The 19,579-nt window shown below is 43.5% G+C and overlaps 1 protein-coding gene across 8 annotated transcripts in view; it reads right to left on the bottom strand.

Moving 5' to 3' along the window:
- TRAPPC8 (trafficking protein particle complex subunit 8) overlaps positions 1–16,305 on the bottom strand; it is a 105,992-nt gene extending 89,687 nt beyond the window's left edge. For 4 of the 8 annotated variants that reach the window (XM_060243848.1, XM_060243849.1, XM_060243851.1 and 1 more), the window contains exons 1-3: positions 15,914–16,304; positions 12,436–12,630; positions 6,392–6,475 (exon numbers count right to left, since the gene is read on the bottom strand). In XM_060243848.1, the coding sequence (XP_060099831.1) occupies positions 6,392–6,475; positions 12,436–12,630; positions 15,914–16,070 (436 nt within the window). In that variant the 5' untranslated portion in view covers positions 16,071–16,304. Of the gene's footprint in view, positions 1–6,391; positions 6,476–12,435; positions 12,631–15,913 lie in introns of all 8 variants that reach the window. The other 4 variants (XM_060243853.1, XM_060243854.1, XM_060243855.1 and 1 more) reach the window with 2 other exon arrangements.
- Between the last annotated feature and the right edge of the window lie 3,274 nt (positions 16,306–19,579).

Genomic DNA, 19,579 nt, shown 5'->3' with positions numbered 1-19,579 from the left:
GGACTCCGAAAGCAGTGTCGTCTTCCCTCTAACTAGAAGGACTATAAACACAACTAACAACTCGTTTTAACATGTAAACTGTAAACTTGAACTCCGATAATACTGAAAGTAACACAGTACAAGGGAGATAGGCTATAGAAAGAAACCTAAGCGATGAAAATGAATCTGGGAGTGGCGAGATGTCCTCCGAACCTCTGAGGAGAAGGACCCCTCACGGTAAGTCCAATGGGCCGTTCTCCCTCAGAGGTTGTCGGACATCTCTGTGGGACCTACCAGAGCAGTCCCCTTTAATCGGGTGGGTCCTCATCGCTGACCTCCCCCAGAACATGCAGTAATACCTTTCTCCCAAATGCTGCATCTGCTGATGCCATGGAATGGATCTTATAATGTCTTATGAATGTAGACGGAGAGGACCAAGTAGCAGCTCTACACACCTCTTCGACTGAAGCCCTATTCAGCAGTGCCGCGTTTGTGGAAGCACTCCTAAGAGAATGTGCAGTGATTCCTCCAGGTACCTGTAACCCTGATGCCCTATATGCTTCGCTGATACAGGCCTTCAGCACTGCACTGATGGATGAATTAGACATCTTGTCTCCCACTCTTGGAGGAGAGATGTTGATGAACATGGATTCAGTTTTTCTAATTGACTCAGATCTTAGAATGAAAATCTTCAAGGCCCTGCGCACATCTAACGTATGCCAGACTACCTCCTTTGGGTGTTTGGGTTCTGGACAAAAGGTGGGTAAGTAGATTTCTTGTGAGCGGTGGAACCTAGAAGCAGCCTTAGGAATGAAGGAGGGATCCGTGCGCAGAACCACCTTTTCTTTGTGGAACACGCAAAGACCCGCCTTCACTGATAAGGCCCCCAGTTCCGAGACTCGACGTGCAGACGTGATGGCTACTAAGAAGAGAGTTTTCATTCGCACCCATTTTAAGTCCACCTCTCGAAGGGGCTCAAATGGCTTCTTGGTAAGCGCTGATAAAACGGTATGGAGCCGCCAAGACGGAAAGCGATGGACTGTCGGAGGAGATTTCGATTTTGCCCCCTGCAAAAATAATTGGATGTGTGGATGTTGAGATAGCCTATACCCTCCAACGACCGGTAAGACAGTGGACAGGGCAGCTATCTGCCTTCTCAGCGTAGCTGGTTTTAACCTGGACTCCAGGCCCTCCTGTAAAAACGCTAGTATCTCCGCAATGGAAGGGGAAAGCGAAGGAACCTTTTTCCTACGACACCATCGGACAAAGGCCTTCCAGGTGGTGTTGTATATGCGAACTGTGGAGGGCCTTCTTGATGCTAGCATAGTGTCCGTCACCTCCGGAGAGTAACCTAGATTTCTGAATGTCTCCCGCTCAATCTCCACGCGGTCAGATGAAACCACCCCGGGTCGGGGTGCCACACCGGACCCTGATGAAGCATGTCGGGAGGAACTGGAAGTGACATTGGAAGGTCTATTGATAGCTCTGTCAACATTGAGAACCACGGACGCCGTGGCCAATAGGGAGCTACCATGATGATTTCCGCCTGTAGAGCTCTCACCCTCCGCAGTACTCGAGAAACCAGAGGGACCGGAGGAAACGCATACAAGAGACCTGGAGGCCATATGGCTGTCAAGGCATCTGTCTGTTCGGCTTCTGGATGGGAGAACCTTGTGAAGTACCTTGGTAGTTGCGAATTTGTGTTTGAAGCGAAAAGATCCACCTCTGGTAGACCCCAACGCTGGCATATGAGGTCGAATATGTCTGAGCTGAGGGCCCACTCGCCCTCGTGGATTTCCTGTCTGCTTAACCAATCTGCCTGTATGTTGTCCTGGCCTCTGATGTGTTCCGCCCTTAGAGAGGCCAGATGTTTTTCTGCCCATGTCAGAATTCTTGATGCTTCCCGGTGCAACTGTGAAGACCTGGAGCCCCCCTGATTGTTCAGATACGCCTTGGCTGTGATATTGTCCGTTCTGACAAGCACATGCTTCTGGAACAATTGGGTCCTGAATGCAACCAGGGCTAGACGTATGGCTCTGATTTCCAGCAGATTGATGGGAAGCAGACTCTCGGACTGAGACCACCTGCCTTGGACTGGCTTGTCCTGAAGAGAAGCTCCCCAGCCCCCCAGGCTGGCATCTGTGAATACCTCCAGGTATGAGGGAGGATGGAACAACTTGCCCTGGCGAAGATGAGACAAGTCCGTCCACCATCGCAAACTCCTCTTGACTGACAACGGAATTATCAGATTTATGGCCTTTCTCTCCATTATCTGAAGTTGAAATGGTCGTAGGAACAGTTGAAGAGGCCTGGAATGGAATCTGGCCCATTGAATCATGTCTATGGTCGATATCAAAAGTCCCATTAGTTTGGCAAGCAACATCAGAGGTGATGATTTGCTCTGGATGACCCTGGAAGCCAAATCCTTGATGGCCCTGGCCTTGGACAGAGGTAGAAATAGCGAATTGCAAGTGGAGTCGATCATTGCGCCTAGGTGTTCCAACCTCTGACTCGGCTGAAGTGAACTCTTTTCTTTGTTCACCAGGAATCCGTGAGACTGAAGACACTGAATGGCCAGAGTTGTCCCCCGAAGGGATTTCTCTTTGCTGTTGGATCTGACCAAGAGGTCGTCCAGATAGGGGTGAATGTGAATACCCTGCTTCCTCAGCTGGGCTATTGGGTGAATTAGCATTTTGGAAAAAACTCTGGGCGCTGTTGACAGGCCAAAGGGTAAGGCCCTGTATTGGAAGTGCTGATTCAGTACCACGAACCTTAGAAAACGACGATGAGAAGGGTGGATAGGGATGTGGAGATAAGCTTCGGTCAGGTCTATGGAAGTGAGGTACTCCCCTGACAATAGAGAGTCCATAATGAATCTCAAGGTTTCCATTCTGAAGTGACGTACTTTGACATAGCGATTTAGAAACTTGAGATCCAAGATGGCCCTCCAGTCGCCATTCTTCTTGGGTATGGTGAAAAGGATGGAGTATACGCCTTTCCCCTTCTCCAACCCTGGGACTAGTTCGACTGCTCGAATGTCGATAAGATGCTGAATTGCTTTTGAGGTGATGAGACGTTTGTGCTTCTGCTTGGGGGAAGGTGATCTGACAAATCTGTCTGGTGGGATGCGGTGAAACTCTATTGAATACCCCTCTTTTACAATTTCTAAAGACCATTGGTCTGCCTGAGAGGCCTCCCAGGCTTCTGCAAAGTGGAGTAGTCGAGCTCCCACCGGTACGTGACCGTAGTCATGCCTGCTTGGACTTGCCCTCTCTGTCAGGCTTGTCCATTTTGGAGAAGTTATTACGATTGAATTTGGAGCCGAATGAGCCTCTTTTGAAGGAATTCTTTGGTGTTTCCCAATTAAACTTCTTTGATTCAGAACGATATCTGGCCAAGGAATGTTGGGTCCGAAAGGACTGGGGGCCCCTCTTTTCATTCCTCCGAATGGATTTGGGCATGGCCTTCTTTTTATCCCTAGTCTCTACTAGGATCTTGTCCAAAGCGTCCCCGAAGAGACGATCCCCTTGAAAGGGATAAGCTGCCACTGTGGACTTAGAGAGGAAGTCAGCTTGCCAAGCCCTAAGCCACAGGAGGCGTCTAGCCACGGTAGCGGAAGCCATTGTTTTAGAGGCAAAGGTCAGTATATCTAAGGTTGCGTCAGCTGTGAATGACGCTGCCTTAAGGATGCGTGAGGCGCCCTCTAACATGCGTCTGTTGTCCTCTGGTAACATCTGGAGTAACTTACGTACCCAAACAATGGACGCCCTGGAGACCAGGGAGGCCGCGGAGGACGCCTTAACTATCATGGCCACAGATTCGTACAATCTCTTCAAGGTTGCCTCAGCTTTTTTGTCCAGGGGATCTCTAAGAGAACCCTGGCCGTCCTCTGAAACCAGTCCCGAAGACTGTAGAGCTGCTACTGGGCCGTCCACAGTTGGAGCTTGTAACAACTCATTGGTATAGGCAGGCAGTGCATATAACTTCTTTACTAAGTGAGGAAACTGCTTAAGGGAAGCTGGCTTTTCCCATTCTGCTCTAACCTGCTTTTCAAAGTATTCTGGAAAAGGGAAAACTTGTTCAGAAGCCTCCCCCCTGGGCAAGAACTCAGAATTACCACTGGTTCTTGACTTAAACTTCTTAGATTTAGCTACCTTGACTTCCTCATCAATAGGGCCCTCCTCAATTTCTAAGGCTGAAAGCGTTTTGGCTAGAAGAAACTGGTAATCTTCCTGACGGAAGAAACGACTAGCCTGTTCAGGAATTTTAACCTCCTCCTGTTCCTCCTCAGAGAAACATTCCCCCTCTTCCCTGTCTTCCTGGTCAGAGTCAGATGCCATAGTCTCGAGCTCTAAGGATTGGGAAGACTGCACTGGGGCCTTTCGCGCTGCCTTAGTGGGCCAGGAGAAAGAGCGGGGAGGGTCTGCAGGAAAGGTTGATCCTTGAGGGAGAAGCCCCAGCCGGGCGCAAAAGGAGCCCATTTCCTCCTGCATAGCTCTTCTAATAAAAAGCATAGCCTCTGGGTTCAGAGGGTTGCCCATTTGTACATTACCCCCGTCCTGGAAGCCTTCGATGCGCGGTTGCAGGTAGTTCCGAGTCTCCGGAGTGCCTGCTCCTGGGGGTTGGAAGGTCTGAGAGCTACGCTCCGCACTTCCAAAATGGCCGCCGCTGCTTGCTGCCGCCCCGAGGGACGTAGCCTGGGCCTTCATTACGCGCCGTTTCTTGGCGCTGGCAGCTGGCTCGTCTGCGGCCGCGTCAGGAAGGGCGCGAACAAGCCGCAAAGGCAGGTCGGCTCCTTCAACGTGAGTCGGCGCTGCTAGAAGCGCGGCGCGCGACTCTCCCTCCTCGTCCGATAGGAAACCGTCCCTACTACAGGCCATTCTAAAACGACCCAGAACAAGTTTCCTCGGTCGTCTTTGATCAGCAAAGGCAGAAGGAAAAGGAGGGATAAGTAGATATGGAAAGGAAAGGATATGGAATGGAAATTGAGAAGAAGAAACAGAGAAAAAAGGCTGAGCCTAGCCTTGTGCTGCTGCTCCCTGTAGAGGCAGGAACAAAACTGAGGGCGGGGTTATTCCGAAGGCGCCAACAGGAAGTTGAAAAAAGTGTTCCTGCCTCCCTGAAGGAATAGTAGGAATAACCCACAGAGATGTCCGACAACCTCTGAGGGAGAAAGGGGCAACACATGCTTCATAGCTGGGACTACAGCTTCTGGGACTACAGCTTCAGTTATCCAGTATCACTGCTCTGCTACAGCAAAGGATGCTGCAGGACTTCTGTTATACCTGATCTTTTCTTTCACATGTTAGTGCTTTCCTAAGGCAAGTCTCAACAGAGGATTACAGCATAGTTGTCCTGCTCCCATATGTTTACTGCCCTTACTCAAGAATCAAACATGTGCTTAATCACGAAGTTAGGCTGAATTATCAAGGAAATATTTGAAGACATATACTTTAAAAAAAAAACCTTTCAAAATGATGCATGCATGGATGTTGAAATCAACTCATTAGTTTCATTCCTGGCACACCATCTCCAAACACGGCCTTTATACTTGGGCTGTTTATGCAAAAAACACTTTGCAGAATTTATCTACAGTTATGGAGCCCACATGAGTTAGGTACTGTATGAAAGTCTATTTTTGCAGGCTGAGTGCCACACAAGTGGAGAGGAAAAACAACAAAAGATTAATGCAACATCCATCACCAGTGATATCACTAGCATTATCTAGCCAGAGCCTCTGAAACAAACACAGTAAAGAAACACTGCAATGGCCATGTTTGCAACAGAAGCCTTTTCTCAGCAATATGGCAGTTTCTACTAGGAAAATGGAATACAGCAAGAAGAATATGTGCTTCCTAGATTAAAGTTGTCTGAATTCCATGCAACAAATAGGCCACAACAGTGCATTTGTTATTACATGAACGGAAAGATACTAAAAAAGCAAAAAAAGTGTTAAATGAAACTTGAGATCTTAAATCATCACCCAGCTAGAATGAGACAAAAAAATCAAGGAACTTTTGTCACCAACGCCACAATTTTCTAGCGCTACTTGTCACACAAGAATTCCTTAAAACAAGGAAAAAAGAAGTATTTCTGGAAGACAAATACAGAATAAAATTCAACGTGCTCACCAAGTAAATCACCTTATAATAAAAAGACAATTGTATTATCTGTGTTTTAACATAAAAAATGCTCAGAGTAGCATTTAAATTAACATCAAAAGTAGAGATGTGCGAACAACAAGAGACAAATCATACAGCCACCACCAATATTTATTTCCAGGGGAAAAAAACTATTTCAAGGAAAGTGTTACATTGCAGTAGGATTGTAAGGAAAAGTGGATGGGTTACATTAAAAAAGGAATAGTAGAGGGCAATTTAGGAACCCACACCAGTCACACAACAAAGAATACCTGAATAAAACGTGGATGTGTTCAGTCCCATCAGTGTGTCTTTCCAACTACTGTACCAAGGAACACTAGCTTTAACTGAGCGATCTGACAGAGAAAACATGGAATTATTAAACTAAGCAGGTAATCTACATATATTTCATCTTCTTTTAGATTTTGGTAGCCTGTCTTATGCTTGTGAAATATACCTGAGAATTTTAAGATACCTGCTCAATTTCTCTGTGACCTCTCTGCAAATCAGACTCTTTCAGAACCAAACATGAACAAATGGAAAGCAACTCCATTTGTAACAAACCCACACTACATTTTGTCCATTCTCATCCAGATGACAGTTCTGTTATCCTTAAAGCTCCTAAAGCAGCTGATGTACATAGTAAACTTATTCAGTTAACACTACCTATTTTTAAGCATTTATTGCAGGCAATAGATATTTCATTGCACCTTCCCCAAAACATGTACAGCCTTAAACCACTGGCAGTGCAATCCTAAACAGAATTACATCCTGCTCTCCATTGAGATTAATGAGCTTGGAAGAGTATAACTCTGTTTAGGACTGCACTCTTAAGGTTTTTGGTTTCATGCTGGTATTGAGCAGCAATTGTACTACATCTAAAACCATTCACTTCAAAAGATACATGAGCAGCATTTTCATTTATTTGATTTTTCCAAAAAAATACTTGACCATTCATATTCTCTCAAAAGTCCTTTGTTTGTTTAGTCCAGAAGCTGTTCCCAGACAAAAAAGGCAAAACATCAGCTAGGAGGAAGTTGTATTATCAAAGTGAGTTCCAAGGAAGCACCATCACATTCAAAAGCTATCAAATCTGTATTGGAAAAAATTAACCTCAAAAGTTTGCTTCTCCTGTAATTACACAACTACAACAAAAAGACAATAAAAATGAACAATGAAAACTGTGTTCACTGGGTTATTTTCTCCTAAGAAATCAATATTTCAACATTCTATTTTTGGCCAGTGGTCGCTACCTCCAATATGCAAGTCTTGCATTCAAATCAACTGCACTTAATGTTATGTCTATTAGTGGTGGAAAGTGCCACCAAGTCACAGCTGCCTTATAGCAACCCCATGGGGGTTTTCAAGACAAGACACATTCAGAGGTGGTTTGCACTGCCTACCTCCACATTACCACCATAGTATTCCTTGGAGGTCTCCCCTCCAAATACTAGTTAGGGCTAACCCTGCTTAGCTTCTGAGATCTAACGAGATTAGGCTAACCTGGGCTATCAATTTATCACACAGTGGTACAATGGCTAAGTTCATATCTATCTTCAGCCATACATTTCTCAGTCTAACAAACTAGATAATGCCATGAACATCACAGTTCAGAAGGGTAAGATGCAAAAGTGAACTATATTAGTAGCTTGATCCAAATAGGCAGCCGTGTTGGTCTGAAGTAGTAGAACAAAATAGGAGTCAATTGCACCTTTAAGACCAACTTAGTTTTATTCAGAACGTAAGCTTTCATGTGCATGCACACTTCTTCAGATGGGGAATGAGGTACAGTAAGCAGAGACACACATAGCTGGTGGGGTTTGGAATGCCAAGTGGTACAAAATTAAAAACCAAAAGCAAAATAGTAAAATTAACAAATTCAGAAAACCTTTGATCTGGGTTGAATTAGCATGGGAAACCATAAAACAGTAACATGACAGAATGTGAGAATGCCTGTTAATTATCCTATTGCTAATAAACCTGGGTCAAAAAGGAGGCATTTCTTTCCCAGAAGTTCTTCCTGTCCAACTAATTTACCTTTTAACATGTAACATAAATATATACATCATTCTAGTTTGCCATTAGGAAAAAATACATTAAAATATAGTAGAAGATGGGTTTAATATATGTAATGAGATAAACAGCCAATATCCCTAGTTTGAGAATGTCAATACAAAAGAATTATTAGTGTATCAGAATAATGCTTTTGTATTGACGTACTCAAACTAGGGATATTGGCTGTGTATCTCATTACATATAATGGCAAACTAGAATGATGTATATATTTATGTTACATGTTAAAAGGTAAATTAGTTGGACAGGAAGAACTTCTGGGAAATAAATGCCTTTTTTGACCCAGGTTTATTAGCAATAGAATAATTAACAGGCATTCTCACATTCTGTCATATTACTGTTTTATGGTTTCCCATGCTAATTCAACCCAGATCAAAGGTTTTCTGAATTTGTTAATTTTACTATTCTGCTATTGGTTTTTAACTTTGTACCACTTGGCATTCCAAACCCCACCAGCTATGTGTGTCTCTGCTTACTGTACCTCATTCCTCGTCTGAAGAAGTGTGCATGCACATGAAAGCTTACATTCTGAATAAAACTTAGTTGGTCTTAAAGGTGAAATTGACTCCTATTTGGTTCTATATTAATAGCTTGTGGTTTTATAAGCTGCAGTCCCGAGTTCCTTTAAAATTGCATCCAAAGTTTATGCACTCATAACCTGTCCTTCTACACCCTTACCCCAACATGTGGCTTTCAAAATAAGTTAAACAGACACAAACTCAGTTAAGAGGAGAAAGAAGCAAGTTTCCCTTGAAATCACTGGAATTTAAAAATGCTTAACGTTACTCGATTAGACATAATTTTCATTACCAAATGCAGTTTCAAGGTCAATGGCTTAAGTGGCACAAGAATCAAGGATGTCTCAAGAAGGAGATTTAAGCAGACACAAAAACAAAGCTCAGTGCAAAGCTATTTTCAACCCATAATGGATGGGACAATTTCAGTCTAATAGTTTATAAGAAGCACCAAGCTTCCTTAAAAGTTTGAGAAAGCTGTAAAAAAAAAAAAAAAAGCCTTTGAATGTAATACTTTGTGAAGCAAGACAGACTGAGTTGTAGAGGTGAGCAGCAAGTTTAACACCAAGAGAAACACTTAGATTCTGAAGATTATCAGCACGCCTGCTAACTTTAATCTATATACTGAAAGTTCCTCTACTGGCATAGATTATACACACTTTTTATGAATCTGATACTGCAAGTAGTCTGTAATGGTTCTCAAACTATGGGTCAAGATGCTGAAGAGGGTTGTGACTCCCTAACGTAAGGGTGGCCAAATTGTGGTTCACGAGCCACATGTGGCCCTTTCACATATATTGTGTGGCTCCCAGAGGTCAAGGAGGAATGAGAGCCAGTCTGGTGTAGTGGTTAAGTGCACGGACTCTTATCTGGGAGAATTGGGTTTGATTCCCCACTGCTCCACTTACAGTTGCTGGAATGGCCTTGGGTCAGCCATAGCTATCGCAGGAGTTGTCCTTGAAAGGGCAGCTTCTGTGAGAGCCCTCTCAGCTCCACCCACCTCACAGGGTGCCTGTTGTGGGGGAGAAGATATAGGAGATTGTAAGCCACTCTGAGTCTCTGATTCAGAGAGAAGGGCAGGGTATAAATCTGCAGTCGCCTTCTTCTTCTAGTGCAGGCTTACTCACAAGTAAGCATGCTTAGCATCGGGACCTCAGCCAGCCTCTGAGCACTGACCCATAGGTAGGCAATTATTTCTGCCATATATGAAGTGTGGAAAGAGGGGAAAACAGGCAGGCTTGCAAGCTCTTTTCCACCACCACAGAGGTCACCCGGAGACCTAGAGTAGGGAAGAGAACACAAGAGCCAAGGGAGCCACTGGAAGGAGGGATGAAATTAAGGAGGGTGGCACAGGGTTCCTCCTTAGTTTCATAGCTCTTGTGGGAGCTGTATTTACTTACTTTGGTGTCAAGGCAAAGAGATGCATAATGATGCAAATGGTGGTCAGTGATTTATATGGTGCATGTGTTTCCTTCTCCAACTGATGACAAACAATAATTTCCTAACCTTTCCCTATGCTAGTCTTATAGGGACCGTTACTCCCAGCCTTTGTTTTTTTAAAAAGTCTCCTTCTAGCATGGTCATGTTTTGTAAAGTGCATACATATCTTATCTTTCTGTGCAAAGAAAGTATTAAGAGTTTTAATAAAGATGTGTGTAATATTTGTTCGTATCTTGCAGCTCTCTAACATCTGACGTTTATCCTATGTGGCCCTTGTGTTAAGCAAGTTTTGCCACCTCTGTTCTAACAGAGAGACCGTAAGGAAGGAGGAAAGTTTTGAACTGGACTAAGAGGTTCTGGAAAGCTCAAAGGCAAATTTGGGTTTGTGTCTCCATAATGAAATGGAAGTGAAACACAACCTGTAACTCAGTAGTGCTATATATATTGCAGAAAGTTAGAAATACATTCTATACTTGTTCATTATTAACTCACGTAAATTACTTCGTTTTACCTTGGAGAGGGGGAAGTAAACAGTTATTTTGCAAACTGGTCTTGAACCTTCAGCAAGTTTAAAACTGGTGCCACTTCAAAAAGTTTGAGAATCACTAGCTTAGACCATTCTAATTGCCTCCCAGATTTTAAGCTCTTGTCATTATATGACTTTCTACACATTTACATGCTTAAAGTGCTGTCTGCTTTTACCCCTATTAATGGAGGAGAAACTAATATTAATACTTCCTTGAGATGTACCACAGGAACAGCAGTTGTAGTTAACATATTCCAGTGAAATCACAAATTGGTACAGATACAGGGTGAGAAAGATTCATGTATGTTCTAATTCTAGATTTTATTGCAGACAAGAGAATCCATCATTAAAGACTGAGCCACAGCACTTTTCTACTGACTACCACCATCAGTATGTTTCATTCTCTGCGTCAATCAAATATAATTTGCTGTTTCAATTATTCAGGAACTGTCCAACTGTACCATAAAATACTGTGGCAACTGAAAAAAAATTATCTATGTTAATCCCATTGAGATTAACAGAATTTACTTTTAAGAGAACATGTTTAAGATCCAGCAGTAACAATTTCAATAGGACTATGAAATCTTAGGCATACATAACCAGGAACAGCCATGGGCATGCCTATCTTTTATTTAATTTTTAAGTACTAACACACTCATTATCTAGCAAGCAAAAACTCTTTATATGTACCTGAGTACACAGGATTATCCCATGCTCAACTAACAACGCTTACATAAACTGGTTTCAATTTAGTGATAAAGAATGAAGTTAGTGCGGGGAACATCAATACATCGACAGATATATCGATTTACAAATTGAAACAAATGTAATATGAACAGAATATTCACATATAACACATTTCCATTTACATATTACAGAAACAGTCAGTAGAGTTATATTTCTACAGATATTCACATTCCACATAAACTGTATTGATGCTATTTCTTGAAATTTAGAGAGCAAAGAAGAATGTAAAAATATATTTGAAAATGAGAGCAAAGATAGCACGTAAGAGGATTTCAGTACTCTTTTCCTATGGAAATACAAATCTAAAGACCTTTTGCCAATGTCCTTCGTAGTACCAGAACAAAAGACAGATGGGCAGACTACTTCTGCTACTTCTCCTAAGCAGCAATAAGCCAGCAGCAGAAGAGAAGCAGCAACAGCCCACTCAACCACATGCTCATCCACTCTGGGGAGAATAAGGACAGAGCCCAGATGGAATCCAATCCCCATGTCCAACCTTAGAGGCAGGATGTGAAACACATAAATACAGCAGTGGCAGCTCCTCTCTTTTGCCACATGCTCACCTGCCTTCTGACATACAAAGAGTGGACAAGAAAGAGCAGCAGTAGGGAGCAGTGCAAATCACTGTATCCCTCAGGACAGAATACATACAGTTTTTAGAACAGTTCAATACAGGCTGCCATTTGTAAAAGCCTTTAATATGTAGCTCTGCCTTAAATACATGAGAATGAGAACTACAATATTGTGAATTGTTATAGGAAAAGTAAAAAAGTTTATTAAAATGTATGCTTATAACATAGCAGAAATTGTTACAGTAAAAGCAGTATGCTAAAAGTCTGTTGTATACTTAGTTGTTTATCATATACATCAACAATATGCAATATTCAGCTTTTAAGAATTTTAAGCAGTGAGCTTTGTCACCTACGAGTGAAACTGAATCATATGTTTAGCATCCAATACACACTGCGTTGCACTTTGCCAGCTTTAACACTTTTCAGTAAATCTGGTTACATACCACTAATGTTGAGATCATAATCTCCTGCAGTAATCACATTAGCTACTAATCCTTCAGCAGGCTGACTAACAGTCACAACATCATTGAGAAGCTTCCGAATGGCTCCCGGATGAGGAGGTTGAGTAATAATGTTGTTGACAGCAATTTTCAAGTTTTTGATTATGTGAAGTTGGTTGTTGGGATCCCTCATGTGCACTACAACGAGAACAAAGCTGTGTTAGAACAGTACTTTCTGAAGCAACTGTTTACCATTTTTCAGGTGAAATACCTTCTAGATTTTTAAAAAAAAATACTGAAAAGACCACCAGAACCTAAACATTCAAGGTGAGAATTAACTTGTCTCTATTACAGAAAAGCACTGGACCTGCAATGAAACACAGAACATGGAAGAAAATTTCACAGACATAACTTCACTTGCTTTTTCCACCCAAGATATCCCACTGCTAAAGAGTCAATATAGTATGCAAACAGAACAGCAGCTTAACTCTTCAGTTCTGGGAATTCCTACAGAAAATCATAATGTTATGACACAGTTGTCTGCCATACATGGGGTTATCCTTTCTGGAATTCTATTCATGAAAGTTAAAAAGTTATTTTGCTTTTTGCCGAACTAAAATAAAACACAGCATTCTAGAGTCACTTAAACTACAGCCAAACAGAGAATGTGGCCAGGAAACAAGCTTTCCTGGAAGAAACAGAGCCATTTCCAAGATTCTGTAAGCCCCCTAAGCAACAGACTGGACATTTCCTTAGTGAAAGCACTGACTGCAACCTAGCACACATGAAAACAGAGCAGCTATCACAGAAGCCAGATAGAACTTGCTTCAACCAGCCAACCCACCACCACACAAGACTCACCACACCTGCCAAGTGGGCCTCAATGCAGCTTAGCAAGTTTAATCAGACAGAAGTTTTACTGCATCTTGCCTAGAAATATTAACAAGCCCATTATTTCCAGGCCTCCAGTGTTCAGATTGGCAGGGAGGGCAGGACACAAATGGAATAAAATAAATAAATAAATACATTACAGTCCTGAGAAGCAGATGCATCTACCAGGAGGAGCAAAAGGCTTGATATGATATTTCTGGTTACATCAGGCATGCCTAGCTTAATGGCAGAAAACTGAGCCTGGCATTTATAGAAGACTTATGCAGGACTTCTACAGGAACTACTCAACACTCTGTCATTTGTGCATACAGGATTGTAGGCATTATTTCTACATCTGGGAAAACAGCTGGAAGGACTGACACACATCTATCTGTTACAAATATTTGTCAAAAGAGCAACAAAAACTTCCTTCAACAATGGTGCTTTTAAATTTTTGTAATTTACATTTAACACCATACAACAATTTGTAATCTGACACACTGTTAGACTTACTATAAGATCTGAATAAAAAAACAACAGTCTTCAGTCCAGACTTCACCACTGGCCTCCCTACCTACAATACATCACTTAATCATCCCCTCACCCTGAAGTTTCTTCATTAAATATCCTGCCTTTCTTTAATCATGGAATTTAGCAATGTACATTAAGGGATGTCCAAGTAATTTCCCTACACAAACTGACAAGAGACATATTTGCTTAGCTTTCCATCCAATATTCCTTTATCCCTTGTCATAGTTACTAGAACTTGGGCTGCATCCCACTGATCCAATCTCCTAACAATGGTACTTTTCTGCTGGTGGAAGAATGTCAAGGGAAGGCACCTTGCATTAGAAGAATATATTACGATTTGAGGAACAAATCCACAGGATTCAACTCCACCATCTTCTGCACTTGATGGCTTGCATCCAACAACCATAACTGATGCAAAGTTCAGAATGAGACTTTTTTCCTTTTGACTGCAGCCCACCACTGAGACAGGAAAGCCCACCACTGAGTCAGGAGAGGGTGGGGGGAGAGCAAAGTGGGGCTGACAGCATGCATGGGTGGAATGGCAGAAACCCACCCTCTCCTCCATCAAAAGGGTACTTCACTCACACACATTCAAGTCCTACATTAACAGAGACATTTTTACTGGTGAACACAGTACAAAGTTACTATTAAAAGCTGGTATAGAATATTTAAAAACTATCATGAGAACTTATATTCTCAATGATATGGGAACTTTCTTTTCTCTTTTTGATGAAAGTCTGTGTGTCCAGGAATACACATTCACACTCGGTGTAGCACATTCACAGTGAAAGTACTAATCCAGCTATGTTTACTTGAAGCAACTTTAAGTAACACACACAAGTTCTCTGCTATGAAGAATGCTTTTTTTACATAGTACATATCACTAAGATTCACAAATGTCTGGGAAAAGCCTATATTTTATGACAAAACAGACATCTGTTCAATAAAAGTAATATATATCGGTAAGCTAACACTGCAATCCTAAACAGAACTACACACTTTTAAGTCTATTAAAGAGGTGTAAGTCTATTTAGGACTGCACTGTAAAGCTAGACTATTAAGCTACATTTTTATGGTCTACTGAGGATTGTACTATAAATGTAGAGAACCAAACTATGATAGCTATGAAGCAAACCACAAATAAGCATTTGCTTGAAATCTGTAATTGATTCCCAATTGGAAAGAGTGACCTAAATGTATCTTCCAAAATCACATCAGCCAGATTCTGTTCATTTATAGTTCCTTCAAATATTACATATATAGAAAACATTTTTCTGGGATTACATACATGCTAGCCTAGAGTAAAGGTTTGAGAGAATCACAAAATATTGTAATTCTTCTGTAAAGCAGTTAAAGTCACATGGTAGGCTCACCTAAATGTGCCAGCAGTCTCTAGCTGGCACCTTTAAGGTTACCATTTATATGTGCCATCCATAAAATCAGTCACATTTCTCATGTTAAAATACTTTAATTTGGGTCAAGGTTTGCAGAACATTCGCTACCATTTTATACCTTCCAAGGGCAGAACTTGGGAAATAACAATGCTTCCACACACTTCACATTCTAAAACTGGGTTGCATTTTGTGCTCAGATGAACATGGCCTGTCAAGTCGACCAGAGCAGTGGAGTCCACTGTTGTCAAATGTATATCCTTTGGTTTATTATGTTGCCAATAGCACTATACAGCCTAGCAGTATGGGGAATATTTTTCTGAAGCAAATGCTTCAAAGATAATTAGATTATTTCAAGTAAATAAGATGCCATACACCTCCACAGTAAACAAGATCGCATTGCTCACGTGAGCCTGTCACTCGGTTTTCCCAGAAGGTAGAACTTGGCAGGCAACCTCGGTGGGCAGCATCTGCTGGACTTCATCACCAAACCTTCAGCCAAGGGTAAACACGGGTGTCCTCACCCCGTCTCCTGCCTCAGTGGGGACGAGCAACGTGTGGCCTCTTTCCTTCAAGTCCCCACCAACTCCCCACACCCACCGGGGGTGTCTATGGCTTACGCTCCCCTCGCCCTTCCTTTCTGCTGTCATGTAAACCACCCAGTTCCGCTCCCGCCGGCTGACACCGACCTTCCGAGGTGAGGCGGCAGAACGGCTTCACCAACTCGCAGAAGCCCAAGTTGTTCTTGCGCGTGATCCTCTCCGCCTCCTCGCTACACAGCGCCGCCACCAAAGGAACGAACGAGTCCTGGAGAAACTCCTGCACCGACTGCACTCGCTGGGCCATCGCTCCGGCCGACTGAGCGGCCCAACCCGCCGAGCTCAAGCGAGGGGCCGCCCGCCCGGCCTGGCCCGCTCCTTCCTCCGCCTCCCTCAGTACCGGAGTCGAATCCGTACCTATGACCGCAGACCCTCGGCGCGCCCAACCGCCCTCTCAACGGCCACTCCACCGGCCTCTCAGCGACCGCCCAGAACCACCATATTGAGCCTGAAGAACCCAGAGAACCGGGTAAACCCGATCCCGGCAGCCTTTGCTGTTAATCACGTGACACCGATGCAGCGGTTGCCAGGAAGGGATAGATTTCCGGGAATCATAGACGATTGAAAAGTGCTAGACTAGCACATCCCTTGCCTGCAGAATGGACTTCCAGGTTACCTTTTAACTTGGTTTCCCACCCTCCTGGAACTATAACGGATCTATAGATTACAGATCAGCTCTCCTGAAGCCGATGGTAGCTTCGAAGGGTGCATTCTGTGACATCGCATCCCCACTGAATTTCCTCAAATTTCTTTCCAGGAATTTCCCAAGCCGGAGATGGCAACAGTTACCAACCTTCAGGTGTGGTCTGTAGCTCTCGCGGAATTACAGGTGATCTCCAGACTACACAATACAGTTCTTTTGGAGGAAATGGCAGCTGCGTTGGGCAGACTATGGCACTGATCTCCCTCTCCTTCCCAAACTCCATTCTTCCCAGGCTCTTTAGGATTGCCACTGCTGAGTTGGGGAATTATCTGGAGATTTGGGGGTAGAGCCTGGAGAAAGCGGAGTCTGGGGAGGAGAGGGACCTCATTGGTAGTAATACTGACAGAGTCCACCCTGTGTCGTCTGGAGATCAGTAGTAATACTGGGAGATCTCCAGACAGAACCTGGAGGTTGGCAAACCCATTCTGCTCCCAAATCGTTAGGAATGTCTCCAGCCAGAGTTGGCAACCCCATTTTAACATTATATATTTTGTTCCCTGCTCGGGGTTAAAAAAAATAGCAGAGCTCACAGTAAGCAATGGAGAAAGTTAGGGTTTTGTAGAGAAAGTTAGGGAGCTGTACTTGGAAGCAGCATATCGTCCCAAACACACACTGCATTCCCCTCGGAAGGTTAAAAAAAAGCCAGAAAGCCCTCTCAGCCATCAGGTCTCTTGGGTTTTATAAATAAATAGGAACTTGCTATTGTTTCCTGCGCTCAGGGTTGGAGGGGACTGCCCAATATTTTCTTTTAAATCAGTCGTATATGCACATAAAGCCAGCCCCAGCTCCCGAAGACATGAACCTACATCATGCATGTGTTAAGAAGAAGAAGAAGAAGATATTGGATTTATATCCCGCCCTCCACTCCGAAGAGTCTCAGAGCGGCTCACAATCTCCTTTACCTTCCTCCCCCACAACAGACACCCTGTGAGGTGGGTGGGGCTGGAGAGGGCTCTCACAGCAGCTGCCCTTTCAAGGACAACCTCTGTCAAAGCTATGGCTGACCCATGGCCATGCCAGCAGGTGCAAGTGGAGGAGTGGGGAATCAAACCCGGTTCTCCCAGATAAGAGTCTGCACACTTAACCACTACACCAAACTGGCTCTCCATTGTGGCAGACCGGTCCTGCAACTGCTAGCTGGCCCATATCCTGCCAGCCCTTCCTGGTATACTGACCTGAAAGGGCTGTTCCACTTTGCTGCCTCAGGGTATTCGCAGCCACCACTGTCCCTCTCTGGGCTCTGTTTAGGCGGGACAGCCTCCTAACCTCCCTTTGAACTTGCTAAGAACCCTTCTTGGGACTTCCTAGGGATCTTTGGGGCTCTCCTAGAGAGTCGGCAACCAGTCGCTGTGCCACTTCTTTCCACCCTAGGGATTTCTCAACCCACTCCTAGCATTCCAAGCGATTGGAGGAACTATGTGGTACAAAGGGACTCCACTTTAAACAAACATAACATTTATTTAAAGTATACAACTATTTACAGACTTTTTTTTTAAAGTGAACAGAAGAAACAAATCAAAGTAAGGAAAAAACACTCCTTCTCGCTAACTGGATGTCATGCAGGGCAGGCACCTCATTTAGATTGTTGCAAGCCTGACCATACCTTATGACTTACTGAACTCCAAGACTGAACTGAGGGCTTCCTGCCCAAAATCTCTAATATAAATTGCAGTTCCCACCCAGGAACTGGTTTACCCTCCTGCCTCCTTCTGGGAGACCAGCCTAAAAGACTTCCTGTTGCTCTAGGAGGCCTCTTCAGAATTGCTACTTCCAGACAGGAGGGGAGGGGGGGAGGAAGAGACTAGGCCCAAAGCCTGCCTCCAATCTGACAACCTCCTCCTAGCCAACTCCCAGTTAAATACAGGCCTAAAATGGTGTTTCTCCACAACCATGTCTACCAAGATGGTATTACTGGGCTCCATAGGCCAATGTTCCAGCTCAACAGAAGATAGTTTTATATCCCAAAGTAAGGCAAAGGGGTGTGTGTGTGTTACACTGATAGAACATGAAAAATACAATGTACCCTGTTAATCTGAGTAGGCAAAAGATCACTTGTTAAGCAAACCTGATTCCAATGATTCATTGGCAAAGTCACATTGTTCACCACAAGAGGGCACTTGAAACAGCTTTTGTAAAATATATATATATATACAGGTTGTTCAAAACAACAAGCTGGGCTGCCTTCATTGTGGCATAATTTTTTGTGGATTTCACAGAGTGGGAAGTATTGTTAATTAACAAGTCTTCAGCCAGTAATATTGCATGCATCTGATATGCATGCATCTGGTCTCTAGTATCACAACACATTTCTTGAGTACAATCAACCTCTTCATTTGTTTTTGTTGCAATGTAAACATAACCCAGTTGAAACTTAGATAAATTTGATTCCTAGTAGCAACAAAGAATCTAATCTAAAATGTAAAATGGCTAAAATGGCAGAAAGTTGCTTGTGAAAGAGTAGGGAAGCCAGCCACGCAGTGGGAACTGGCATCCCCCAGAATTACAGCTCATCTCCAGGCTACAGAGATCAGTTTACCTGGAGAAAATGGATGCTATGCAGCACCCCCAGGCTCTGTCCTCAAATCTTCATAAGTTTCCGAACCAAATCTGGCCACCTTATGCCTCGCCATCCCCCATCAGTGACCAGGGGAATTTGGCAACCCTGAGTGACCCAAAAAATGTAGATTGTCATTTGATTGGGGACCATGACTTCTATGCTTTGCACAAGATCTAGCATAGTGCTAGTACTGGATAATTATTAAATTTTGGTGTAGTGGTTAAGTGCGCGGACTCTTATCTGGGAGAACCAGGTTTGATTTCCCACTCTTCCACTTGCATCTGCTGGAATGACCTTGGGTCAGCCATAGCTCTGGCAGAGGTTGTCCTTGAAAGGGCAGCTGCTGTGAGAGTCCTCTCAGCCCCACCCACCTCACAGGGTGTCTGTTGTGGGGGGAGAAGATAAAGGAGATTGTGAGCCGCTCTGAGACTCTGAGTGGAGGGCGGGATATAAATCCAATATCTTCTTCTTCTTCTTAAATGGCATTAATCTGAAT

Source organism: Heteronotia binoei, chromosome 7 (assembly GCF_032191835.1).
Source record: "Heteronotia binoei isolate CCM8104 ecotype False Entrance Well chromosome 7, APGP_CSIRO_Hbin_v1, whole genome shotgun sequence".
In the NCBI taxonomy this organism is placed as follows: Eukaryota; Metazoa; Chordata; class Lepidosauria; order Squamata; family Gekkonidae; genus Heteronotia; species Heteronotia binoei.
Note: the sequence above shows the minus strand (reverse complement) of the source record. Positions and strands in the feature narration are given on the sequence as shown.